Consider the following 25809-nt stretch of genomic DNA (forward strand, 5'->3'; position numbering starts at 1 on the left):
ATATCAATACACACAGGGCAACAATATACGGCTGCCGTTACAGCAAGAGGTCAAGGACAAAAACAAATAGCGTAAAAAAGGAAGGGTGTGGTGTTTTTTCCCCCTCCAGTGTATCTGTCAGCCCTCCACGCTGCGGTAGGGTGAAAGTGGTTCATACTCACAAAAAAAAGAGGGGGAAGTATAATAAATGTCTGACAGTGGTGACGAATACGAAAGGAGGGAGGACATCCTTCTGCAGGATGATATTAACCTGGCGGGGGCCAATGTTAATGGAGTGGACACTGATCCGTGCGGTTATTACGCATCGCTTGGCGTGTCGCAGGACTCCTCGCAGGCAGCGATCCGCCGTGCGTTTCTCCAATTAAGTCAAATTTTTCACACAGATAAGCACGTTGGTGAGGACGAAGAAATTCAGGCACTTATGAACGAGCGATTCCAGCAACTGATGGAGGCGTACTCTGTGCTTTCTGACGAAGGGAAGCGGGCTGCGTATGATGCAAGCGGCAAGTTGGGTCTTAACCGCTACTCGCTCATTCCCAAAGAGATCACACAGAGAGAAGATATTTTGCGTTACATGTCTACTCTGGAGAGGGAAGCAGAACTGTTGAAGCTATCGAAATTGCTCTCTGCTAGTTCTAGGACTACCGTCTCGTATTCTGTCGATCATCTCACAAATTCCATGTGGAAACTTGGAACTTCTGCAAATGATACTTTGCAGCAGCAGAGTAATGGTGTTGATACTGAGGAGGCAGGTACTGACGAGGGGGAGACGGAGACACCTCCTAAAGGTGACATAGCGGATGCGGCAAACGGGGCGGAAGGAAGCAGTGCGCAACCTGTTCCACTCAACACGAGTGTCGCCGTACGAGAAGTGCAGCTAGATGGAAAGAACTTACTTGTGTTAATTCCCGGAGATGAGGTGCAGCAGCAGTTGCGGCAGCAGTTACAGCATTCGACTGGTGGTGGCAGTGGAGGGTCAGCGGCTCCTCTCAGCCCTGAGCAGCGCTTTGGTGGGGTCCCACTTGCAGCGAAATTACTGCTTGGGTTGTTACCCCGAAAACTCCATTTCGAACACTCCATCCACCACTATGCATCGCCGTCATTTAGTGTGCGAACGAAAACGGAAGCCCAGCACGAGGGGATGCGATCGGTTTTGCGGTGTACAGCGATAGCATCCTATCAACCCAATCCAGTGACATTATATTCTATTTCGTGGCGCCTGTCTGTCGCGAGGTTGCACATCGCTTGTACTTGGGAGCGCATACTCAACAACTTGTGGAGACTTAAATCAAAACTGGTACTGTTCAACACCCAGTCTCTACTTCCCATGTATGAGCTGTCTCTTAAACGGATGCTGGCTGCTGGGTTGGAGATCGAAAACACGTGGGTTATGTCAATGAGAAACAGGGGCTTGTTCAGAACTACGATAGGGCAATCTACGCCTGAAGGTGCGCAACGAGGTCTGCAGTTTCTTGTTGGTTATCGCAGTGCAAATGTTTCTCTTTTCAGCACTGCGCCTGTGGTGTGGGGGGGAGGGGAACCAGGCTGTGGGGGTGTTTCGAGGGGCGTGTTGGAGCATTCAGTGAGCGTAGATGCGTTGCGGGGCAGAGCGCACGTTGGCTTCTCCTCATGGTATACTATTTCGAAGTATAATCGGATTGGGGTCGGTTTTTCCACGGCCCTTCCATGTCCTCGTGGTCTTTCGAGGTACGTCTCGCCATTTGTGGACCACCCCGAATACCTTTCTATCAATGAAATGTCATTTCTCTTAGGGAGGGGTGACCATCTTATTCGGATCCCTGTCGTCGTTTTCCACTCACCGAAAGTTCAAAGCGCCTTACTGTGGTTGACAGCTCCGGTGTTACTTTATCGTATTGGGCGGCTTGTTATGCGACCATATCAATCGGCTCGCATGGCGGCTCTGTATCGTCAAAATCGTTTGGACCATCGAACAGAGATGGATGTGGCCCGTGTGCGTGCCACTCACGAACAAAAGGCATTGCAGAGCAGCTCCCTCCGCAGTCGTATGGCGGAGGAGCAAATCGGTGGACTTGTTATAATCAATGCGAGATATGGCGTGCTTCAGCCGCGCTACCCGGAGTCGTTGGTTTTGCCACCGAAACAACCGAATGCCGCGGGTAACCGTTCTGAAGTTAGTGGAAGGCAACGGCAGACGTGGTGGAGGTTTTGGCGGGCGGGGAGGGGGACCCCCACGCCTTCGGAGTCCGTGACCGTGAACGGTAAAAAAAAAGACGAAGGTGAAGAAACCGAAGGCGATTCATCATCCTCAGTACTTGTGTTGGACGTAACGGTGCCGCTGCAAAACTTTGTTCGAGACTCTCAGCTTGTACTTCCAGAGGGATCCAAGAGTAAATTGGTTGGTTTCACCGACCCTGATCCCTTTACACGGGAAAGAAAGCAACTTAAAATTGTTTATAGGTTCCAGCGTCGGCGACATGTGGTTATTTTAGATGATGAAGATATCGTTCGACTGCCACAAAGGGAACATTTGGTTGAGTCGTAGTTAGCCACCCTGCGTTCATACAGCGCTAATGTGTGTTTGTGGGGGAGGGGCTGAGGAAGGCGAAATATGTTTCAAGTCCGCCCCGGCTGGGTGTCATTATGCAGCAGCGGGAGACTCGGGAATATCTGTGGTGCCACCTCCCTCTGCGGAGGTGTGGTGTGGGGGAGGCTTAAACTGGTGTTTAGACTGATTTGAACGAACGGTAGCGAATGCGGATGGTATGATTCGCTGTGTAATTATAATCTTTAAGGGTTTCCTTTTTATTCATTCGTGCCCTTTCACCGGCAACGTAGGCATGCCGCCGGTGCCGTTTAAGCATACTTCATCATTTTCTCATTATAAAAGGTATTTGCCTTCCTTTGTGGTATCAACCCCTTGCCTGAACTATTCAACCTGTCGTGTTGTTTCTTATAGGGGGCCGCTACAGGTTACATGACACGTTGCCGGCTCGTTGGTGCTTCTTCTGGTGGGAAATATATTTCTACTACCAATGCAAAGACTCGCCCCGTGATGGGCTGTTTGAGGTTTGCCTCAAGATTGTCGGCCCTCGGATCGACTCAACAACCGAAGTTCTTCGCCCTGCCGCTGCTTGCAACAACACGTGGTTTCGGTCACCTTGTGCGCGAGGTAGATATGCGGGGCTTTCGAGGTGATTTTGGACAACTGCGACACAAGAACTTGGCGAGTACACAACGGTATGTCACTGATGCCCTTGGAGCCAAGAAAAACGTAATATTTTGTGGTGCCTATCACACGGGGAAGTTAACAATTCTGAAGGCAATAGGTGAAGCGTGTGAGGCCCGGGGGAAGAAGGTCGCATACGTGTCGTGTAACCCTCAGCGCGCGTCTCGTTTCGGTGGTTTTTTGTTGTATCACTTTGTTGGGCTGCGTTACCTGTTCCGTAACGAGATTCCCTCACGAGACCAGTTGGATGGGGCGTTGGAAAGACATGCACGGCTTTGTGAATCTACATACGCTGGATGCGTACCAAGTTTGAAGTCAGTTGATGTGTTGATATTCGATGCTGTGGATCAACTTGAACCCACTATTCTGGCGTCTATGGATGCGGTGTGTCGCCGTTTGCGAGGGAAACCGAATGACGCCTTTGGGGGCCTGCGTGTCTTTGCTGCAGCTGATTTCTGGCGTCTCCCGGTTCATCCCAGCAGCGACACTGGTGGCTATATCTTCCAACTAGATAATTGGGGGGAGCTGTTTCCAAAGCAGCATCTGCTGAAGAAAATCTATGGGCAGACAAAAGCACTTACCACACTTGTGAACAAGGCATATTACGGCCAACTCTCTGCTGAGGATATTGAAGAACTTGAGGCGCGGTCATCGGCGGGAAGGACGGAAAGTGGAGCTGCCTGTGGTGGCTCAAAAAAGGAGGCTTCCGAGACAAGTGGAAGTTTTAGTGTCAGTGACGATGGCAGTCGCCAGGTGGAGGTTGAAGAGGAAGGAGCAGGCTCTGGTTTGTTGCCACCGCAGCGACTAATTTCCAACGCTGAAGCCATTATCAAATTTACCTCACGTTTCCCGAAACAGCCGTCGATCCGTGTACTGCCACCGCGTTTTCGAACGCTGAAACGAACGGAAATAGGGAATTACATTGTAAACATGATGGTTCAGTCCTCCACGCTGCATTCTTTTGGCCTCGTTGACTCACTGAACCTTGACATCGGTGCGTCCGTGCATCTCCTTTTTGATGGCACCGCAGACTTTGGTGTAACGGCAGGAACGGTTGGTGAGGTGTTGCAGGTAAAAGAACACGCGCTTGTTGTCCACTTTCCTTCCGTACATCGCACTGTGGATGTTCCTCGCATGCGAATTAGCGTTTACCACCCCTTCTACCCCGAGGTGCGGTATGAAGTTCAACAGTTTCCCCTATATCCACGCCATTGTATCTCACCTATTAACATGTTGACGTATCATCACGCATACCAAGTGCACATTGACTGTCATCAACTTGCAGACACAAACGATCTGGGGAATATACTTGCACGCATGCGTACCTTCGATGACTTTACAATCGAGCGCGTCCATGACTTTGCCCATTTGGATGGTATGGTACACGAGCCAACTCGAATTTATTATCAGCGCATCGACAACCAACCCCTTTCTTCAGCGGCAGAGCAATGGTGCCGAAACTGCAAGTCTTATGTTTCAACCTCCGACTTCTACACCCACTGGGATAAGTGTGTTCGTCAGGTTCGTTGGTGTACCGTATGCAACACGCGTATCCCACTGGAACGGCTTGGCCCCCACCAGGAGAAGCATCAAATTGTGTTATGCCTGGACTGCGGTCGTGCGGTTGAGTGGCGTCGGTGGGAGGGCCACCGGCTCACGTGTTCCGCAATGATGCGCGAGGTTTCACCTGAAAATGAATTCCTTCCGCTACGTACCCGCCAGCTGGCGTTAGAGATGGGTCTCGATAAACGTGATTTACATACAATGAAGGGCTTTAACCGCGGCATGCTCCCAAAGTCGCGAAAACAGTGCAACGGTGGAGAAGCTTGAAGGAAGAGGCTACTAGTTTTTTTGGTGATGGTGGTGGTGGTGTGCTGCATGTACCATGGATTAGAGAGGATTGCAGAGGGTCAAGTGATGTGTGTGCGTGCAGGTGGGGACTTGGAGGGTGGGGGGAGGGGTGCGTTCATCTCTTTATTCCGCGCTTAGATGACAGATTGACTTTAGCGGTGTACGACTGGAATGCCGACGTAGATATGCACTTTCGTTGCCTCATAGTCATTTTCGTATTCACTTCTGTACTGTTGTTGTCATTGCTATTGCCTTCATGTTGAGTGGTGTGGGTGCTGTTTTGCTTTGCATTGCGAGGTTGCAGGTTTTCGCTCTACTAGCATTATTACTGGTTCCATCTTGAATGCACCCTCCGCTTCATGTACACAACACGTTTCTTTCCCATAACATTCTGGATCCGTAGTTAGTACGACCCTTAACCCAGGAGGCTCCGTATCAGCTAGCCGCACTTTCCCCTCTTGGTTGAAATAGGAAATGCCACCGAATTCGGCTACGCGTTGGCTCCCGTTCGTCTCTTCTGACCTTAAGGATTATCTTAACCGCTATTGGGCGGTTATGTTTACGGTCGGTGCGCGCCCAATAGAGACGGGCCACATTCGCCACTACGTGTCATGGTATTGTACACGGATGAAGGTGGTGCTTTTGGACCACCACGTTTACGTGGAACCGTTGCGCCAACAGTTGCAGGAGGTGAGTCGCACCCCTGAGTTACCGCTTCTCTTTGTTAATAAGAAACTTGTGGGGACACTCCGAGATGTGGAACTGCTGGAGCGTGAGAAGAAGTTGAAGGATGTGTTGCATTTTGGTTTCGAATGGCGCGTTGGGGGGAGCGTTGCCGCCACGAATGGACAAAAATCTCTAATGGGCGCCCTTCCAGCCCCTTACGGCGATGCGGAATTCTTCCGTGGCCGTTACCGTGGCCCCCCTGTTGCGCGCCCGGTTGTGTCCCTTCCAACGTTGCACCCCTTCGCCCTCCGATCGGAGGAGTGATTTTTCCCCATTGCATTATACTCGCTGTGTCAGCACTTAAAAGTTATTGGTGTGATAGAATGGGGTAATTGTAATTATATATTGCTGCAAACCGAAAGAACGTAGTGGGTCTGCATTAGTGTTTTCAATTTGCTTCTTCGCCTCCCCGTGCCTTCGATTTGTTAACGGTGTCGGCAATGCTAGGTAAGCAGCGGCCTCCTTCATGGTAGAGGAAGTGCTGTAACAAATGTCCTCCGGCGAACTGCAACAATCGACCCCCGGAGCGCCGCAAGATCTGGAAGAAATGCTCACTGCTCTGCGCAATGAGGCGGAAGCAGGAGCATCTGGTGGATCTACCAAACCCGAGAGAAGCCACCCAGCTGTTGCATTTTACTGTGGTAAACGTGCTGTGCGACTGCAGGTAGTACCAGATGGCACAGATATTTCGCATTCTGAGGACTCCACACTGTATGTTATTTCCCTTCATCAAGCACTCCTCCCTGCCCACTACAATGATTCATTTAGCGAGGAGGAGCATTCGTTACGTCTTTCTAGCTCTGAGGGGCTTGAGTTGTTGCGCACTAACTGGGAACTCCTACTGTGGCTACTCATGCCCTCTGTACAAATTAGCGCTTCGTGCGACCCGATGGACGGGGCTGATGACTCCTCACCAATATCTTCATGGCGTGAATTGTGTTGTCCCTTGACATGGGAGGACTATAAATGTCTTCGACGACACGGTGTAATGGACCGCGTGCATTATAGTTACGTAGTGTTTCTGCGCTTCTACGGATGGCGGTTGCATAATGAGGAGAACGGAGTTCTTGACCGACATAGAAATTGGGAAGCAAGGTACAGATTACTCGTATCTCCGGATCAGTGCTGTAAGTGTTCGCTCGGAGGTGGTGTTGCTTGCGACGAAGTTGTCAGGCGTTGGACATGTGATGACGGGGTGCCTTGTCCCTACACCGCGCTAACCCGGATTTTAAAGGTGTTGCTGGAATTGTGCTTCAATCGATACGCGGTGAATTTGGTTGCATTCATCATTGAAGAAATGAGCAAGGGGCGCTTGCTGTTTTTGCAGCAAATACTGGAAAGTGTTTGGTTCCCAATTGTCGTGAACTCCAAGCAGGTTGCCGATGCCGACAGGGATTACCTCAGTCGGAAGCTGCATCACCTCACTCACAGCGACTCCGACTAGGGACGGCAAACCTATTATAGCAGCTTGCATTGAGGCCAAGTCCCTATCCTTGCTGCAGTGGTGCCATTTCTCTTCCAGTGATTGGACCAACATTAACGCTAAGCGCTGGTGGCGTGCTTACGATCATGCACTATGCTCTAGCTCTGCGATATTTGTGAATCTGGTGCAATAAGGTATTACGAATCTACTCCTTGTTCATGTAGATTTGGTCGCTTCTTCCTCTTTCTTTTATTCCGTTGCCGTACGACTGGGATACTTCAGAGGCTTCAGAGTTGGAGGCATTTGTAGGAATAGGTCAAGGGTGAGTGTTGTAACGCCTGTGAGACAACACGTAGTCCCCAATATGGATTATCAGTTCTTGTGGGATGTGGAGTTTGTCTTTCCACTGGCTAGTTTGCTGCTTTCCTCAGCCATCACTTGGGTAGGTGCTCCCATTGTTTCGCGGTGGTTGCCCCATCTTCCACCGGTGGAAGAGAATGAGCCCCGATTCACTCGAACACCGCGGAAAACCCGTACCAAGGGAGACTAAAAAGCTGCGTTGTTGCCAACTTCCCCCTCCCCCCATCTTTCACATTCACATGTGCACGTTTGTGGGTGCCCCTTTGCGTAAGGGGCTCAGCGCTGACTACCCACACGAACCGCAGGAGTAAAGGGAAGTGCCTCATTTTTGTTCATGATCAGCCATGTCGTTGGCGCGCTTCTGTAGACGTGTGTAACGTGGTAAGTATTTTGTGCTTTTGTATTTTGCGCTTCGAGGGCCCGCTACGCACAAAAAAAATGCTCTCCTCTAAACTTCGATTCCTTATCTCTTGTGATGTCTTTACACTGTGCAGAAGGGGTAGCGAGTGTGGGGTACAGAAGGTGCTGTCGCATTGTAGCGTTTGCACGGTCGTTATCGCTGTTGTTCTGCGGCGATCCACCAAAACAATAGCCCACAACGAAGCGCAGGCAAGACAGTTGTTTGTTCAGTTTATTTCCTTCTCTTTGTCTGTTCAACTGTCTATAGTGCCACATGCACTGTTGTAAGGTTTTTTCGTTTCGCCTCACGGCAGGCCTTCTGCAGCGGCTGCCTATGCCGATGCCTCCGCCGCGACCAGGAGTAAGCGTCAACATGCAGCATGCGGTTGAAATAGAGGCGAAACGGCGGGTGGAGCTTGACGAGGCCACGCGCGCCCGGTACGTCGTTGTGAAGGAAGAAACTCGTGCTTCGGGGGACCGTGTCATTGGCATAGACCTCGGTACTACGAACAGCTGTATTTCATATATCGACAAGAAAACGAACAGGCCAAAGATAATTCCATCTCCAACGGGGTCGTGGGTTTTTCCCACCGCAATTACGTTTGATAAAAGTCACAAGGTTCGCTTATATGGTGAAGAGGCCCGGGCCTGCGTACGGACGAGTGCGAGCGCGACGTTGTGCAGTGGAAAGCGCCTTATTGGCAGGGGTGTTGGTGAGTTGGGCCGCGTACAGTCCCAGCTCCATAAGACAAATATGGTTACGCTTAACGAACGGGGAGAGGTGGCAGTAGAAATTATGGGTCGCACCTATACAGTAACCCATATCATAGCCATGTTCCTGCGCTATCTGAAAAAGGAGGCAGAAAAATTTCTCAAGGAACCGGTGAATGCCGTTGTAGTGAGTGTTCCTGCATTCTTCACCCCACAACAGAAGGTAGCGACGGAGGATGCTGCACTTGCCGCGGGTTTTGATGTCCTGGAGGTAATTGACGAGCCATCCGCCGCTTGTTTGGCTCATACTGTTTTGCAGCCTAGTAATGCCTCATCAAGGGAACATCTATCGGGATCTAAGCGTATTGTACGTTCGCTGGTGTTTGATTTGGGCGGTGGCACACTGGACTGTGCTGTGATGGAAAATGATCGGCGACGGGGTACTTTTACACTTGTTGCGACACATGGTGACCCATTGCTTGGCGGCAATGATTGGGATGCTGTATTGTCTCAGCATTTTTCTGACCAATTTGAGCGTAAGTGGCGAGTACCTCTGGAGGACGCAGAAGGAAACGTGGGGCAAGGTGTAGCTACGTACCGCCAGCTCCTTCTTGAGGCTGAGAAGGCAAAGATTCATTTTACGCACTCAACGGAGCCATATTATGGCTACAATCGTGCATTTCACTTTTCAGAGAAGCTTCGTGACATTGTTCCACTCGAGGCCACGCTCACGCTTGAGGAATACATTGAACTAACTCGGCCATTGAGGGTTCGCTGCGTGGAATGCCTCAACAAGCTTTTCGACCACACAAGCATACGTCCAGCAGACATTGACAATGTACTACTTGTGGGGGCCATGACACGTGACCCCCCAATACGCCATCTTCTGACAGAGTACTTTGGTCGACATGTGGAATCTGAAGCCTCGTGTCCTGCCGACTACGCTGTAGCCATCGGTGCCGCCGTCCGCGGTGCCATGCTTCAGGGTGGATTTGATGACTTATTGTCGAACACACGATTTGTCACGGGGACCGCACAAGCCTTGAAGCAGGGTGGTTTCCTGCGTCGCTGCTGCAATCGCATTGGATCCTTAGTCAGTAGCAGCGTTAATCCAAATGCCATTGGCCAGCGCTGGCGCGGGCGCGCAAAAGGGCTCTCTGATGAAGAAATAGCTAACTATGCAAAGGAGCTTGTTGAGTTTGAGGCAGCGTGCGACCGCCGGCTGCTGCTTGAAAGAGCAGAGAACGACGCAAACTTCGTGATGCGGCGTGTAACAGCCGATTCGAGCAAGCGGCAAGGGATGCAGGAAAAACGTGTGCGGCAGCTAAGTGAACAACTGAAGTTCTGGCAGTATATGGTGCACAACTTTCATGATCACGAAGACGAGTTACTACGAACGGTACGAGAATTGGAGCAAGCACTGGATGAATTGGAAGGGCTGGCAGAGGATAACACGTCGGGCCTCACAACCGCAGGGACAGTTGACTTCTCCTCAGTGACCCCTGTGAACCATTGCGAGGAAGAAGAGCGAGACTGCAGCAGTGTTTCTGCAGCGTCAAGATCGGCACAGCTTAGGACGGCACATGGGGACGGAAAGCTGAAGGAGCGCACACAGGACGAGGAGGGGGAGAAACCGAAAGGTCGTAAAATCATGAGGCGAGCTGTACCGCTGCCAAGGGCAAGTGCAGAAGCGCAGGAATTGGTGGAGGCGGGGCATCCCGCACTGCGAGGTGCCGATGTTTCCATGACAGAGTCCACGAGAAGTGCATTTTTCGAGGCACAGGTGGAGGAACGGGCATGGCGGGAGCCACCAACACCGCCTGGTGAGCATGGCTCATGGCAGGAGGTGAAGCGTGCGGTTGACGCTGGTGAGCCCGTTGGGAGCCCAATTGGTCTTCAGGAGTTACAGCGCCCAATGACACATGAAGAGATGCTACAGGTACTTAACAATATCGCACCCATTGATGATCCGGTGAGCGAGGAGCACGCCAGGAAGAGGGACCACTCCATTGATATGCGAACCATGACTATTGTTGAGGGTGCCGTAGATATGGTCGCGCTGCAGGAACTACTTGAGGAAGAAGCCAAACGGGCGGAGGAGCTTCAGCGTGCTCAGAAGAAGGGTGAGAAGCAACTTGTAGCCGATTCATCAGCCAAACTGTTCGCGATGGACTAGCGTGGAAGATTTACGAATGACGGTGTTGTCGTAGGTATCGGGGTAGGGCCGATTACTCTCTCTCTCTGTGCTTGCTCCTCTTTATCTGCCTGCACCGGGTTTTCCCTCATAGTTTTTTTTTAAAAAAGAGACCCAACGCGTCTGCCCAAGTTCTGTTAATGAGGAACATACGAATAGCGTAAATGCAGGTCCGCTCGGGACCATCGCATTCATTCAAAGGGCGCTTGGACAGGTTCTTCTGCCGTATATACGGCTCTGGAAGTGCAACTGACAGTTGTTTCCGCTAACACCCTCGTGTTTACCTGAGTCTCATTTTTCGACCTTTCCCATCATCTTTTTCTGATTGCGGATAAACGTTCAAACAAAACAGGTTAGCCGCTAAGAATGTCCGGTGAGAAGACGCACACCCTCAAGCAGGTGCAGACCTTCGGCAAGAAGAAAACGGCCATTGCGGTCGCCACGGTGACGAAGGCCCCGCAGTGTAACATTCGCATCAATGGTGTCCCCATATCTCAGATCCTTCCTGAGACGCTCCGTGCGAAGATCATGGAAGCTGTCAAGGTAGTGGGCGCTCGGTACTTTTCTCGCCTGCGCGTTGATGTGAGGGTTCGTGGCTCCGGTCAGGTCGCTCAGGCATACGCCGTCCGCCAGGCCATCGCGAAGGGTATCATCGCATATTACCAAAAGTACCACAATGAGATTGAGAAGGCTGCACTGAAAGACAAGTACTTGGAGTATGACAAGTTCCTCCTCATTGCGGATCCTCGCCGCTGCGAACCCAAAAAATGGGGCCGTCACTCTGCCCGTACGCGCTTCACAAAGTCGTACCGTTAATCGCCTGCTGTATGACAGCGTATTGATGAGGTGGCGGCACGATATACACCCGGGTTGCGGAGTTGCCTTTATCAGTTGCATGTTTTTAATTTCTCTTTTAACTGTTTGTTTCACTATTAATTTCTTATCTGCTTTCACACCCTTCTGTAATGGGGTGGTCGTCGCTGCCGTGTGTTGCCACTTTCCTACACTGTCATTGGAAGTTGCGGTGATTTGCTTTCACCCCTATTTGTTTGTTTTATTTTCAACTTTTTTGTTGGTTGCTAGCACCCAAATGTCCGGTGAGAAGACGCACACCCTCAAGCAGGTGCAGACCTTCGGCAAGAAGAAAACGGCCATTGCGGTCGCCACGGTGACGAAGGCCCCGCAGTGTAACATTCGCATCAATGGTGTCCCCATATCTCAGATCCTTCCTGAGACGCTCCGTGCGAAGATCATGGAAGCTGTCAAGGTAGTGGGCGCTCGGTACTTTTCTCGCCTGCGCGTTGATGTGAGGGTTCGTGGCTCCGGTCAGGTCGCTCAGGCATACGCCGTCCGCCAGGCCATCGCGAAGGGTATCATCGCATATTACCAAAAGTACCACAATGAGATTGAGAAGGCTGCACTGAAAGACAAGTACTTGGAGTATGACAAGTTCCTCCTCATTGCGGATCCTCGCCGCTGCGAACCCAAAAAATGGGGCCGTCACTCTGCCCGTACGCGCTTCACGAAGTCGTACCGTTAATCGCCTGCTTTGTGCTCGTGCACTGGGTGCATACTTTCCTATTCAGATTTTTCGTCATTTCAGTCTCGTTATGTGACTTTAAATTTTAAAAGAGTGACAGAACTACCGAGGTGGAGCTGGAGGCGCTGCACGGCAACTGTTTGCCATTAACGTGGCCCCCTCCCCCTCGATATGTGCCTCACTGTGTTCTATCTTATCTGCCTTCTTGTCATCCGGGGGCTGTTATCGGTCTTTTTCTTGAAACCCTCTTCTTCTTTTCTTCGGTTTTTGCCCTTGGTTACATGATGAGGTCCCGGTAGGAAGGCACCGCACAACTCAAGGAACTGGTAAAAGCAAAAACAGAAGAACACGGCGAGAAAAGCATTCCCACATAAGCGGCCGGAGAGAAGTGTCTTCAAATCATCGCTACATAGATTTACTGACGTTGACATAATAATTTCAGACGCATAAACATATACAAAGTTATTTCACAGCCCCGTTCTGCAGTAGTTCGTTACCCAATTACATCGAAGCTCGCACTGGAGGGTGATTTGGGTGTTTTTACTGGAGTTGTAACGTTTTTTTTCTTTGCGTGCGTCCTCTCAGGGTGGTGGTTGGCGGGACGAATACAAGCATAAACGAGACTCAGGCGAGATGTTTCGCGTTGTGTCGTTTGGTTCACTTATTCAGGACTCGCGTTTCTACTTCAAACGCAATGGCAGAGTGACAACAATGTATCCTGACGGCTACACCATCCAGAGACGCGTTTTTTCGAAGGGGAGGCGTACACGTGCCAAGATCACACTCCCCGGCGATGACGCTAAGAACGACTTGGGTGAGGTATACTACACCGCTACTATTAAGCGGAGGGACGATGGTGGTCCGTGTTTTCAAGTAGTACGAAGTGATAAGCCAGATGTTATCCACAGCGGTGATCAATGCTCCCCAGCGTGGCGCAAGGCCCTGGAAGCCGCAAAGCAGGACTTTCCCGATGCCCATAAAGAACTGGCGTATGTAGGATCTGATGACAAGGGTTGTATGATCGTCCAGGGTGCCATTCTGTTCGGGCTTACTGCAAAGCCTGTGGTGGACGAATTGAACAAGATGGCGAAGGCATTAAGCATAAATGAGTGGTTGAGCACTATATCGGCGGACACCAAATCATTGGGAGACCCGATAGGGAGCCCCATTCCCTCTTCATCTTCTCAGCCACGCAAGCCAAAGCAACAACTCGTCACGAGTTCACAACCCTCTCAGTCGTCCTCGTGGAAGACAAGGGGAAAGAAAAGCGTGGAGGCTCCTGAGGACGACGATGTACCGTATTGTGTCCGACTTTCCAATAGTGAAGTTAGTGCCTCTGTACCTTGTTCCATTTGCGGATCGACAACGCCATTTTGTCCAATAACGGGAAAACGGCATGACACAACGGGAAAGGGTGGAAGAGGGAGAAAGAAGTCTGAGTTGACGGAAGGGGCCGTTGCTCCAAGTGAGCCAACCGGGAAGAAAAGGGGAAGGAGGAAGAAGCAACCCCGTGATGATGATGGAGCGGAAGGCTCTCAAAATATGAGTGCTTCCAGTGGCGATGCGGTAAAGCGGCGGAGGACATCAGATGGAGCCACTGAAAGAGGCCCCTCCACCCGAGATGCGAAGCGACAAATGCTGCTGTTTGAAAACAACGGTAACGCAGTTGACGGGTCGTTGGCGAATGGAGAAGTACCCTATGCACCGCCCCCAGTACTGTTTCGGCCACCGCTTTCACCACCACAGTCGAAAGAGGCCCTGCGCGTTCTGCAGCGTACGCTACAGGCGTTGTCGGTCGTTCGAACACCATTTACCTCTTTGTTACAACTGCGTGAACCAGGCGTCAAGAAGACCACACACGCCAGCAGCAAGTCTGACAAGGGAGCCGGCTCTCAGGCAAATATTATTTCTGTTAATGGTGCCGACACTGACGGAAATGATGCGGCTGCCGCTAGGAAACAAGCAGAAGAGGGAACGCAACACTTCCTTGACATCGTAGACATGGACAAAGGCACCCGGGCGAGACGTTACATAAAATTCATGAAACTGTACACAAGTGAGAGGACCAAAATGGATCTGTTGAAAAAGGCTGCTAACAGCAACCCAGACTCATCGTAGGGGCACTTAGGCTCAGTTGGAGAAATATCTATCGCCGAAGTGACCACTTGCTTATGTGCGCGCGTGTGTGACGGAAAGCATTTGCATTTTTTCCCACGCGATATCTTGCAAGGACCGACGCGAAGGTTTTCATCAGCGGGAGAACAGCACAACGTGGTTAATAGGTTTGGTGCTTGCACCAGGGAAGCAGTTGATGCTGTACCACAATAGTGGTTTAAGATCGGACAGTTAGCAAACGGAACGCTTCTCATTGACAGGTGAAGGTGGTGACGTTCGAGAAGGGTAATGTGTGGTGGCGGTGAATCCAACAGATGAAATAATTTAACAATTACTATTTTTAAAAAAAAAATATTTGCGTCTTTGTCTTGCGGTACCCCACCTTAGGTTCCGTGGGAGCGAGTTTCGCAGATGAGTGAGGTAGCAGCACTTCACGTTGCGCCACCTGCCATGTGCCATAAAATTCTTCGTTTGGAGGAATTGGTATGCAGACGGAATGCTAAACGGTGTGGGTGCGTCTAATATTTCAATGTTTCTTTCTTAAATCATGTCCTACTCTGCCTCTTCATGTTTTCGGTTGTTCTAGCTGAACCGCAGAAGTTTTTTTTTTTAAAATCACTGCGTAAAACCTTTGTACACCACTATTTTTCTAATTTATTTTCTTCTACTATTCCCTCTCCTCTCTTGTTTTTTTTTCTTTGACTGGGTAGCTGAGCTTTGATGGCATTGGCTCAGTCATGTCGTCACTTTGCTGCGACGACGTACCGACAGTCCAAAATTACAGATCGCTTCCAGCTGTTAATAACTAAAAAGGAAATTGAATGTGACTACGTTGCGGTGGACGCCACTGCCCTCGTCGCAACGGGGTTACGTCTCGCAAAGAACGTTACAACTGAGCAGCGTCGCCATAAGGAAGTGGCGCGTCATGTAGTACAGTCAATACAACAGTTGTTGAAGAAGGTGCGTTGCAAGAAGTCTCTTCTTATAGCAATGGACGGAGCTGAGAATCTGCTCAAGGCGGATCGTACACGGGGTAGCAGTTTAACCCGAAAGGTGGAAAGTCGTCTGATGAGACTACCGGGAACTCCACTTATGCAGGCAGTGGAGGAACGTATCGTTCGTATGATGCCAGAGCGGCAGATATTACCCGGTGAAGTGGTGTTTGCCGGCACCTGTGTTCAAGGGTGTGTCGAGCAGAAGATGTCCGCTTGGGCACTTGATCTGGCGTCCCGAGACACCTTTAACGGCAGCAGCGACTCACTGAATTTGATTGGGGCCTCTGAGTTGTACCTTAATGTGTTGGCGCTGTCGCCCTTCTATAACGTATCGAGTGTGGTGCAAAATAACGCAGATTTGCGACATATACGACTGCAGGATATTTTGGAGTGGCTAGAGCTAGATAAGAAGGCGAAGGAAGGGGAGAGTGTCACAATAGCCAAGATGAGAACGGATATTTTATTCCTCTTCATTATCGCTAACGGCGCCTCGGCAACTGAGCTGAATCCCATTCCTGCTGTTGGTTTCCATGAAATTGTTGATAGGTACATGAAGGTTCTCGCAGAAAACGGTGCTACGCCCCCTTCTCAAAGCGCGACCGCGAGCGCCCCAACTGCTTCAGCCAACGTCCCGGCCGCCCCAGCATTTCTTTTTGAGGATAGTCCGGGCAACACACTCCAACTGAATCTTCGCATGCTCTGTCGCATCATGCAGTTAGTGGCGCGTAAGGAGGCGCCAGCCCGTGTGGATGGTCTGTCAGAAGCCTACTTGGAGCACGCCTTACAAACGCATGCAATGTTGTGTACTGGACAGGCACCCCAATGCACCTACTTGCCAGCAGCGGGTACAGGACAACTAGGCTCGACGGCGCCTAGCGCCGTGCAGCTCGCAGGTCATCTTGCTGCATTATGCGCATCCACAGCACAACGCAACGCACGGTGTACTTCTCTGCAGCCCTCGCTGGTAACACCAGAAAAGGGATCGTGTGAGGAAGACAGTTCGGCAACAAAGCTGCCGCCGACACCCCCAACTAGCGCGGTCGCACCAGTTGAAGACAAGCCGCTGACAGCAGCTGAATACACCATTCTCTGTCAGTCGCTTCCCGCAGCTGTGGAAGGATTGATTCATCAGTACGTAGGCGTAGCGCCTAAGCCGGATGTTGGGAAGATGATTACAACGGCGACCACGGAGGAAGCCTACCGCCTTGTTCGGGAAGTGCTTTCTTATGCGAACCCTCTTCGACCGCATAAGTGCTTATGCCTTTCCCCATCTTATTGCTGGCTCCAGAATGAAAAGACGCAACTGTGGCGCTTCGAATATGTCGATATTGGTGTCAAAAGTCATGAACTGGGGACACGTCGGCAACTCAATGCTATGAAGGGTGTAACGCTTGAAGTGAACATGTCCCGTGATGGTCCTTCGCATTTTGATCCACTGAGTGGGACGTGGGAGCCAATTGCCAATTTCCCGTGCGGAGCGGAGTGCGAATATGACAAACATACTGAAGAATGCACATCTTCTCCTTCAGCTCCACAAACTGCAAAAGAGGTTGAAGGAGGACCAGTTAAGGCATCTTTAAAATTGCTGACATGGAATGTCATGTTTGATCGTTACAGCGGCAAACCAACTCCTTTAGGTATGCCTGGTATAGATTGGTGCTCCCCCAAGAGGTATCCCGTCATTGCCAAGATCATAGAGGAGGAGGATGCGGATGTTGTTGGCATGCAAGAGGTGGAGCCTGTATTTTGGGAGTTCCTTTCCAAGCGGCCACTTATACGCCAAAGGTACTACTTTTCGTGCGGTCATATGAGTCCAGCTATTGCCCCGTGGGGGGTGCTGATGTTGATACACCGTCGGCGTCTTCCAGTACAGAGCATCAACTATCTTAACGTCCCTGCGTGGACTAATCATGTTTCTCTCATGCCGGTTGTGGGTCTGAAGATGGTGCACGGTACTGTACACATAGCTGCCGCACACTTACTCGCGCCATACACGAAGTCCCACGAGAACGCTCGTACTTCCCAGGATACCGCGTTACGCCATCACATGACGAAGACGTTGGGTGGCGGGGATGTGGTAACTATGGGAGATTTCAACGACTGGCCTACAAATGAATTTATTATGCCACATGAATCACAGTACGTGGACTGTTGGCCCGTTTTGCACCCCAACAACCCTGGAAAGACTATGGATGAAACAAACACCTTTTGTAAACTGAAAGTGGAGGAAATGTTTTTTGGCCGTTCCGACAAGGTGTTTCTGCGAAGCAGGCGGCTTGTGCCAGTCGAAGCTCATCTCGTCGGAACACGGAGTGTAAACGATGAGAACAACAACGCCGACGCACCCGCATATTTGTTCCCATCCGATCACTACGGCGTAAGTATAACGTTTTCATTGAAGTTACCGTAAGTTCAGATTGTTGGTGCCCTTTAGGGCGTTACCTTCTGAGTCTGTCGCGGTCATTTCCCGCTGTCGACTTATATTCACATATTTTTTACCTGTTTGAAATGGACACCACCCCTTCTTCTTGTAGTCGCGGGGCATTCGACATGAGGATGATTGTGTTTTGTCCAGTGGATGGAGTTCAACTCCAAACATAGCTTACTTCCGGGACCTTTCCTATCCTTCCTGTCTCTTTTTTTTTTGTTTACGGTCTCCTCCATTACTCTCCGTCCTCTTTCGTGGCGCCTATAGCAAAGACAACGTGAGGGTTAGTGCGTGAGACGCTGGATTTTCCTCTGTTGGTACTGAATCAGTCGAGGGATTGCGAAGGTTAGTGCGCTCACGCGTGCAAAGCGCAAACATTACCTATTACCAACAGCAACATCTGTGTTGGGGCAACTGTGCCTTTCTTTATTTTCTGGCGCAGCAGTCCCATACCTCCCCTGTTCACGAATGATGCAACGTTGCGGCACTTCACTGAGTCGCCTGTGCTTCCGCCGCTTATTGCGTACACCACTCCTTGTTTATTCTATACCACCAATTCGTGATGTGCCATCGGGGATAGCACACTGCCCATTGAGCTGCAGCATGCGTATGGTCACTTCTTCGAATGATGACGAGTTTGTGTTTGATCCTACTCTCAGTATCCAGAAGGACGCCGCGATACACACGGCCAAGAAAAGCTTCGAAACTATTGTACTCGAGTATGTTCCTGCGCACGCTCCCGAGGAGGCGAGGCAGAAGGTGAAGTCGTACCTGACCCAGCACCCAATCGACATACTTATAACGCAACCTAAGGTGCAAATCACTCACTTGGAAGACGCAGAGTCGGGGGCAGAGACAAAAGTTTCATTGAGTCCGTGTGACCTTCCCGAGGCGCTGCAGCAGGCAAGGGAGCGTGGGATGAATCTCGTTCAAATGGGGGCGCGTGGAGATGTGGCGTACTGCAGGATCCGCCGTGAGTCCGCCCGCATTCTGAGTCTCATACACACCGAACTTGAGGCCCTTCGCGAGCAGGAGGAGAAACAACAGGGGAAAGGACGCGGTGGGGTGCAGGCAGCGGCTAAAATGGGTGAGCTCATTGACCACACATTCCGTGACGCAGTGGATGCCCATTTTGTTGGGTGGCGAAGCAAGAAAATAGTGGAAGATATCAGGAGGCGGCACCCGGTGAAGTTGACTATCAAGGAGTTTCAATCACCCGAGTGTGCTATCGGTAAGCTTAGGGAGATGTGCCAGGCGATGCAGCATTACGCACAGGAGAAGGTCATATACCACCACTTCACCAGCATCGTGGCAAATGATCGCGAAGCAAGTATTACTTTTGCCCCTGCGCTGCCCATGGCCAAGAGTGATTCGTGGAAACATATAAAGTACCCGGGCGAGAAGGAATGGACTAATGCTTTGAGGCGAATGGAAGATGCGTGTCGTAAAAGTGGGCGTTATGGCACGTATGCAAAAAGCAACAAACTCAAGTTGCGCTCCTTGGGTCAGACATCATATCGTGTAGACAAATACGGGAGGAAGATGGATTAATGAAAGGGAGGAAACTGAGGCTTCATGACAACCCAAAAGCATATTGTGAAGGGGTGATGGTGATGGTGATGGTGATAGCTTTGTTTTCAGTTGTGTGTGGACATTTTTTTTTTGTATCGGGCATCATGTTTTGTTTTCCCTTGTTCACCAGCGAGCACGGGCGCGAGAGTGAGCAAGTATTCAACTTGTGCATTTTGTATTCCTCTGGCGTCGACAGCGCACTGGATTGTGTGACTGCTGGGCCACAACGAGTCCGCCTTGCTGTTTGGGAGTTTGTTCCGTTCATACCTTCAGTTCCGCGCTCTATTTGTTTTATTGAACAGAAATTAGGGAGAACACATGTGGGGGATGGAGGCATATGTTAGCCCATGTGGGAAGTGGAATAGTGTATGCTTACTCTGTGTATTATAAAGGTTCTTTGTTGTTGGTTGCAGTATTGTTGGGAACAATGGAGTGGGGAGAAAATGTGCATTCTTCAGTAAGTTACGATGAGATGTCGCATGTATTGGACATGTCTGCTTACCCTTCAGCATAAATTACTCCACTCTGGCAATGGCGTGCACTCATGTGCGGTATTTCTCGCTGAGCCTCTTATCCTTTATCGTGATTTATTGCCCACACCTTTATTTTTGCCGATGTTACCGGAGAGGGTATCCACGTGTATACAAGAGTGTAAAAAGAAAATGGATCGTGAGCGCCAATGGCTTAAAGAGGTGTGGGTGAGTGGGTAGTTCGTGCGGCCAATAGGTTGTGTTTCACGTAATATCAAAGAAGTCTTCTCGTTCAGGGTGCCGGCCCACTCGCGCTGAGTTTGGTTTCGGGCTGTAATAAACGCGAAGCTAACGCTTCACGAAACTTCTCTTTCTTTTCCTCATTTTTTAAATTCTTTGTGCCGCTTCCTCAGCTACATGTTAAGGGTGAGGCTCTGTTTGGCTTCCAATTTTTTTTGGTTTTGGGGCTTTCTATGACTTTATTTGAGAACTGCATCGTCTTTCCACCAAGCATCAAAAAGAAGTACCAAGAGGCTTGCGCGGTCGTGAGTAAATGCCACCGAGGAAGAGAAGCAAGCGGCCACGAGACCAAGAACAGTCCGCTGAAGCTGAGACAGCAACGACAGGAATCGAATCACTGGTGGGTCGTGAAGGGGACCCCATTACACATGATTTCATTGACGAATGCAACGGTGATGAAAGTGATTCGGATAACCAGATATTAGCAGCTTCATTCAAGAAGCGGACGAAACGCCGAGCTGAAAAGATGGTGGGCAACGGGAACGACACTGTGCTGACTGATGGTGACGATGATGAGTGTATCGCTGAGCAGGAAGACAAGGTAACGAAAGCGCTACAGGCACGACTGCGGTGTGGAATGCAGCGCTTTGCAACGTCGGCAACGAATCAGGGGGGACTAGTCAAACCCTCCGGGCCACCGAGTTCAGTTGCAGCCGCCGCTCAACGTAGTACGACCACGAAAAGGGATAATCTCACTAACAGCCGGCGTCAGGAGATTTTTGTTGAGCACGTGAAGCACTTTATGCGATACACGGTGATTGCCGATAAGGCCCGGAAGTTGGTTTCGCTCGAAGAACGGCCGAAGGAGGATCCAGATGTTGGGAACGACCGCGTAGAACTACTGCGGATTCACGTGTCCTTGCCATGCGTATGGCGCTACATACTGCACGAGTGGGAGCGAGTGGAAGAAGCGTCTAAGAAATCATCGTCGTTGGCAGCATCCCGTGATGCCTCAGTGAGCAGACTCGTGAGTTTATTCATGAAGTGCCTTAACTCTTTAGATGGCATTCACGCGCTTCTATTCATTGCTTGTGCAGCTTGCCGTGCGTTGGATTTGACGGGCGGCGTAACGAGCGTTCTATTGCACTTGTTGCTGGAGACTGGTCGCGTGGAGGAGGACCGCCTTTTGAAATCAGATAGTGGGGAGCTCGTGTACAAGGCGATCGAAGAAATTGATAAGGAAATGCATAGTCGGTTTGGGGGCAGCGACTGTTGTTATTTCCAGACTCACTCGTACCTTTTGTTGTTAATATGGTACACCCAAAGGGATGTGTCCGACAACGGAGGTCCTCTGAAAATGAGCCACCAAGTCGTCCTTTCACAGGCATTTGTGAAGGCGACATCGCCTTACCAAACGGCGCGCACGCGAAGGGGAAGTAAAGCAGCGGCTTCTGTTGCTCCCTCTGAGGAATCAGGGAAGAGAAAGCCGCGCGGCCGGCGCTGCGCGGGAAGCAGCGAAGACGGTGCCGCGTTATCAGGTTTTGATCGGCATGCGACTTTGGTGACGGAGGTGCAGGAGCATGAGACGAGGTGGGCGGAAGACAGTTCCAAATTCCTTTTCAGTTTGTACGCTCTTCAAAATGCCAGCGGTAGTGCCTCCTACGGCATGAAGAAACTGGCGCTCCGGGAGGTCATGGGAGCCGTGTTCCTCTTCCACCGCGTCCTTTCTGAAAGCGGAGTGAATGACTTCCTATTGGAATCAAAGGAAAGCCGCATAAGGGAGTTACATGAATGGTCGTTGTCAAAAGGCTTTGTCACGCCCCCTCTCACACATGGTGGTGAGAGCAGCAACAACGGTACCACTGTTAACAGCTTTGCTTCAACTGATGTTGGAGAGGATGGTCTGAACGTAATGAGTATGGCCGGAAGGACCTACCGTGAATGTACTGACGTGGAGAGAAGTTTTCCACGCGTGGCGAATGCGCGAGCTATGCTTCAACACGTCACGCAGATTGCTGCCGCTAATTACCGTGGGAACACACGTGCAGTAGGGGAGGGGTTCCCCCATGAGTATATTCGGGCACGTCTGCATCCTCACCAAGTAGAGAGCCTCGCTTACATGCTTGAACGGGAAACGCGTGGTCTGGCACAGTACGTTGAACTTCGTGGCTTCTTTGAAGCTACCTCAGGCTTACCCTCAGAAGTTGCGGATCGAAGTGCAGGAAGAGGGAGCAGAGAGTTTTCACTCTTCTACTCTTCCATGTCCTCTGAGTGGTTCATTGTGCGCAGTGATTCTTTGTCTGCTCGCTTCGCTCGTCGAGCACTGCATTGCGGTTTTTTATGTGATGAAATGGGATTGGGTAAAACGCTGGTAGTGCTCTCCCTGTGTGCAACCGCAAAGAAGCGTGCCATTGAGTTGGAGGAAACAGAAGTACCGACGGTCACCACATTAGGCACCGTGAAGGGGTCTAATGTGGGTGCCGTCAACAAGGCATTTGCAGAGAGTGATGCCGGCACGGCGGGCGCAGGTGAGGATGAACCGATCTATTTGTGGCGACACATCCGGGTTCGTAAAACAGGTGCACCGTGGTCAGATATGTTGGAGGTTTTATACGGCAGCTTACCGCAGCCGGTGTACCTTCCCACACCAAAGCCGCTTCCGAAAACGACCCTTGTGGTGGTGCCGCTCTCACTATTGATTCAGTGGGTGTCGGAAATTGATCGCTTTTATCCACTTGCTCGATACATATTGTTTCACGGCCCATCGCGGCAGCGCTACACCTATGAAGACTTTTGCTCTGCCGATTTTGTGATCACCACGTACGAAACCGTCGGTGCCCACCTGCGAGTGGAGACAGATGCAGCGTTTCGTCTTCTAACTATGACGCTGCCGTATATGGAACATAAAGATGCTTCCTTGGCGCAGTGGGATACCTTTTGCCGCGGATGTAACGAACGTCGGGCCCGGGCAGCGTCAGCGTCCCAAGGGGTAAATGACTGCGATGGATCCGCTGATGTCTTCGATAGCATTCTTAGCCTGTTTGAATCGGCCCGGAGGCAAGTAGTTCTGGAGGCGGAAGGGGCACCGCCCGGTCCGACACTTGACTTTGTTTCTCAGTGGGACAAAACGTTTCGAGAGTTCCTGCGGAGTGACGTTCTTTACCTGACGGATTTCGTCTTTGAACGCATTATACTTGACGAATCGCAGAAGTGCTCGAAGACCTCCAGGCTTCAGTACCTCCAGGCTCGCCGACGATGGGTTGTGTCGGGAACACCCATCAACAACAACGACGTCAACTCTCTTCAACCTTTATTTAAGTTCCTGTGGGCCGAGCTTAGTCCATCGTATTCTGTGTCTCCACTAAGCGCGTTTTATTGCTCCTCTTACGACAAACAGCGGCACATGATCTCCGCCCTCAACGCATTCAGAAGTTCGAGGAAGATGGCACGATATGCGATTAACAGCTTTTACGTCGGCCGTCACTCAAAGTCGTCCCCAAGTGACACACGACATGTCCTGACCCAACCGGCAATAAGGAAGCCACTGTGCATGTGTAGGCTCTGCAATCCGTTTACTAAGCAAACAGTTTATCCGAAATCCCCTGTGCTCACTTTGAAGGATGCATTGTATCGTCGTGTAACGTCCGCTGCAAGCGAGGAAGAAACCGAGGGATTCATTTCCGACCGTGGTGGTTTGTTCCGGTCGTGGCGGTTTTCTGTGCCCTTGACACATCTGATGGTCCGTCATGAGAAAACGGAGGAGCTGCAGAGGGCTCTGCAACTTTCTCCTGTCACCGAAGCGCATGTGGAGGTTCCACTACTGGACGGCGAGCGCTTTCTCTATGATTACGCGGGAGACGTTGTAGCTCGGGGCGTTGCACTTTTGCAACGCCAGGGGTTGGTGGGAAACTGTTCAGCGAAGCTGCTGTCATGGGTCTGCTTACTTGGCCGTATGGCGTTGCATCCTTCAACAGCCTTCGCTGACGTCCGAAACAGTGATCAAGCACTGTATGTGCAGTCCCATCAGAAAAATGAGCAAGTCGCTTCCAACTTCCTGAGTTCAGTTGTTTCCGTAACACCTAACGACGCGTTGGCGTACGCTAGGAAGCTTATCGCGAACCGGCTTAATACTACGGGAACCAGGAAAGGTCGGGGTGAAACCAATGTGTTGGTTCCCCCGGAGACGACGGTGGAGACACTGCGCAAACTGACGCTTGATCCCCCTGAAGTTCCAGAGTGCGCCATATGTCTCGATACTATGCTCCACCCAACCTTACTAAGCTGCTTCCATCTATTTTGTAAGGAGTGTCTGTTTGCGACGATACAGGTGGCGAGACCAACACTTTCAAACGAAACTACCGCCCGCTGCCCTCATTGTAGAAACCCCAAAAGCATGAGGGAAAAAATGATGGTAATTCAGGTGGAAAATACGCAAGTAAGCACGCTGGGTGCACTCCAAGATGAGGGCATGGCGCCCCCCAACGGTGAAAACGTTTCTCACGAAGAACTGAAGCGACGGGTTGATGCTGTTGGGCGCGGTAGTCGAATTCCAAGGCTGATTCAACTGCTTGAAGACATATGGGATGAGGCCCCAGACGACAACGTGTTGGTGTTCTCAAAGGTGCCAGCGATCCTGCAAATGGGAGAGGCAGCCCTAAAGGAGGCTGGCTACCAAAACGTACACGTGATCGATAATCACGTAACTTTGGTTCAGCGGAAGAAAATTTTCGCCCAGCTCCACGCCAATGCAGCGACCACCGCCTCAGCAACAGGGTCGGCCTCAGGAAGCACGCCTTCGGGTAACAACCGAGGACACGTGCTGTTTCTCTCTTCCCGGGTTGCATGCTCAGGGCTCAATTTGGTCTTTGCGAACCGCTTGATTTTTATGGAACCCAACCTCAACCCAGCCCAGCACCAGCAGGCAGTTGGTCGCATTGACCGTTGCGGACAGTTGAAGAGAACATATGTGTATGTAATGTATGCACCTCGCACTATTGAGGAGAGGATCATGAATCGGACCTCAGCTCTGCTGCAGGAGGCAAGTCAAGGTACTTTTCCTGACGTAGCAACAGGTCGAGGGGCTCCGGCAGGAAATACCTCTTCAATGGGACAAAGCGAGTTAATTACTTTACTTCAAGCGCAACAAGCGTGATGCTGGCATTTTTTTTGCTGTTTCTGAATTGACCTCGGGATCGCCGACGATCACACGACCCTCCACCCTCCACCCTCCAAGCCCAAACCCATTTTTTGAGTCGTTTCTTTTTTTTTTTTTTAAATAACTATTTTATTTCCTCTCCCTTATATTTGTGACGCCCAGGATATTTTGTTTCTGTTTGGAGACGATTGTTGTGAGTTCTAGAACTGCACCCTGAAAAAGGATTAAAAAAAAAGGGGGCGATGGGATGTTTGCCATTTTACGTTTTTTTGTTTTTCTTTTTATGTCGTGCATTCTTTTAACGTTTGTTGCCGTCTCCATTTTGTCTTTGTTTATTATTATTATTTTTTTTTAGGGTTGATTCAGGGGTGGTGGGTGAGGAGGCCCTTGGCGGGGAATTTATCTCTTTCTCTTTTCTTCTG

General features: G+C 50.7%; 11 protein-coding genes across 11 annotated transcripts, besides 6 other annotated features; all 11 read left to right on the plus strand.

Moving 5' to 3' along the window:
- Positions 1-14955: part of a sequence feature (sequence corresponds to BAC RPCI93-29K4) that runs on past the window's edge.
- On the plus strand, positions 188-2524 carry Tb927.7.990 (chaperone protein DNAJ, putative; the record flags this gene model as incomplete). Its single annotated transcript, XM_840630.1, has 1 exon — positions 188-2524. The coding sequence occupies one exon, from the start codon at positions 188-190 to the stop codon at positions 2522-2524; it is 2337 nt and encodes a 778-aa protein (XP_845723.1).
- Tb927.7.1000 (hypothetical protein, conserved) lies at positions 2957-5038 on the plus strand (the record flags this gene model as incomplete). The annotated part of the gene is made up of 1 exon (XM_840631.1): positions 2957-5038. The coding sequence occupies one exon, from the start codon at positions 2957-2959 to the stop codon at positions 5036-5038; it is 2082 nt and encodes a 693-aa protein (XP_845724.1).
- Tb927.7.1010 (hypothetical protein, conserved) lies at positions 5534-6049 on the plus strand (the record flags this gene model as incomplete). Its single annotated transcript, XM_840632.1, has 1 exon — positions 5534-6049. One exon carries the CDS (start codon positions 5534-5536, stop codon positions 6047-6049), a length of 516 nt encoding a protein of 171 aa, XP_845725.1.
- Positions 6276-7229, plus strand: Tb927.7.1020 (hypothetical protein, conserved; the record flags this gene model as incomplete). Its single annotated transcript, XM_840633.1, has 1 exon — positions 6276-7229. One exon carries the CDS (start codon positions 6276-6278, stop codon positions 7227-7229), a length of 954 nt encoding a protein of 317 aa, XP_845726.1.
- Tb927.7.1030 (heat shock 70 kDa protein, putative) lies at positions 8242-10854 on the plus strand (the record flags this gene model as incomplete). Its single annotated transcript, XM_840634.1, has 1 exon — positions 8242-10854. One exon carries the CDS (start codon positions 8242-8244, stop codon positions 10852-10854), a length of 2613 nt encoding a protein of 870 aa, XP_845727.1.
- Tb927.7.1040 (40S ribosomal protein S16, putative) lies at positions 11239-11688 on the plus strand (the record flags this gene model as incomplete). Its single annotated transcript, XM_840635.1, has 1 exon — positions 11239-11688. The coding sequence occupies one exon, from the start codon at positions 11239-11241 to the stop codon at positions 11686-11688; it is 450 nt and encodes a 149-aa protein (XP_845728.1).
- Positions 11963-12412, plus strand: Tb927.7.1050 (40S ribosomal protein S16, putative; the record flags this gene model as incomplete). Its single annotated transcript, XM_840636.1, has 1 exon — positions 11963-12412. The coding sequence occupies one exon, from the start codon at positions 11963-11965 to the stop codon at positions 12410-12412; it is 450 nt and encodes a 149-aa protein (XP_845729.1).
- Tb927.7.1060 (hypothetical protein, conserved) lies at positions 13046-14530 on the plus strand (the record flags this gene model as incomplete). Its single annotated transcript, XM_840637.1, has 1 exon — positions 13046-14530. One exon carries the CDS (start codon positions 13046-13048, stop codon positions 14528-14530), a length of 1485 nt encoding a protein of 494 aa, XP_845730.1.
- Positions 14845-14884: a sequence feature (AT_rich).
- Positions 14956-25809: part of a sequence feature (sequence corresponds to BAC RPCI93-27M11) that runs on past the window's edge.
- Positions 15248-17932, plus strand: Tb927.7.1070 (RNA-editing complex protein MP100; the record flags this gene model as incomplete). The annotated part of the gene is made up of 1 exon (XM_840638.1): positions 15248-17932. The coding sequence occupies one exon, from the start codon at positions 15248-15250 to the stop codon at positions 17930-17932; it is 2685 nt and encodes an 894-aa protein (XP_845731.1).
- Tb927.7.1080 (hypothetical protein, conserved) lies at positions 18419-19501 on the plus strand (the record flags this gene model as incomplete). Its single annotated transcript, XM_840639.1, has 1 exon — positions 18419-19501. The coding sequence occupies one exon, from the start codon at positions 18419-18421 to the stop codon at positions 19499-19501; it is 1083 nt and encodes a 360-aa protein (XP_845732.1).
- Positions 19554-19577: a microsatellite.
- Tb927.7.1090 (hypothetical protein, conserved) lies at positions 20759-25384 on the plus strand (the record flags this gene model as incomplete). The annotated part of the gene is made up of 1 exon (XM_840640.1): positions 20759-25384. The coding sequence occupies one exon, from the start codon at positions 20759-20761 to the stop codon at positions 25382-25384; it is 4626 nt and encodes a 1541-aa protein (XP_845733.1).
- Positions 25492-25522: a sequence feature (AT_rich).
- Positions 25719-25741: a sequence feature (AT_rich).

The sequence above is a fragment of the Trypanosoma brucei genome, chromosome 7, assembly GCF_000002445.2.
Source record: "Trypanosoma brucei brucei TREU927 chromosome 7, complete sequence".
Taxonomy (NCBI): domain Eukaryota; phylum Euglenozoa; class Kinetoplastea; order Trypanosomatida; family Trypanosomatidae; genus Trypanosoma; species Trypanosoma brucei.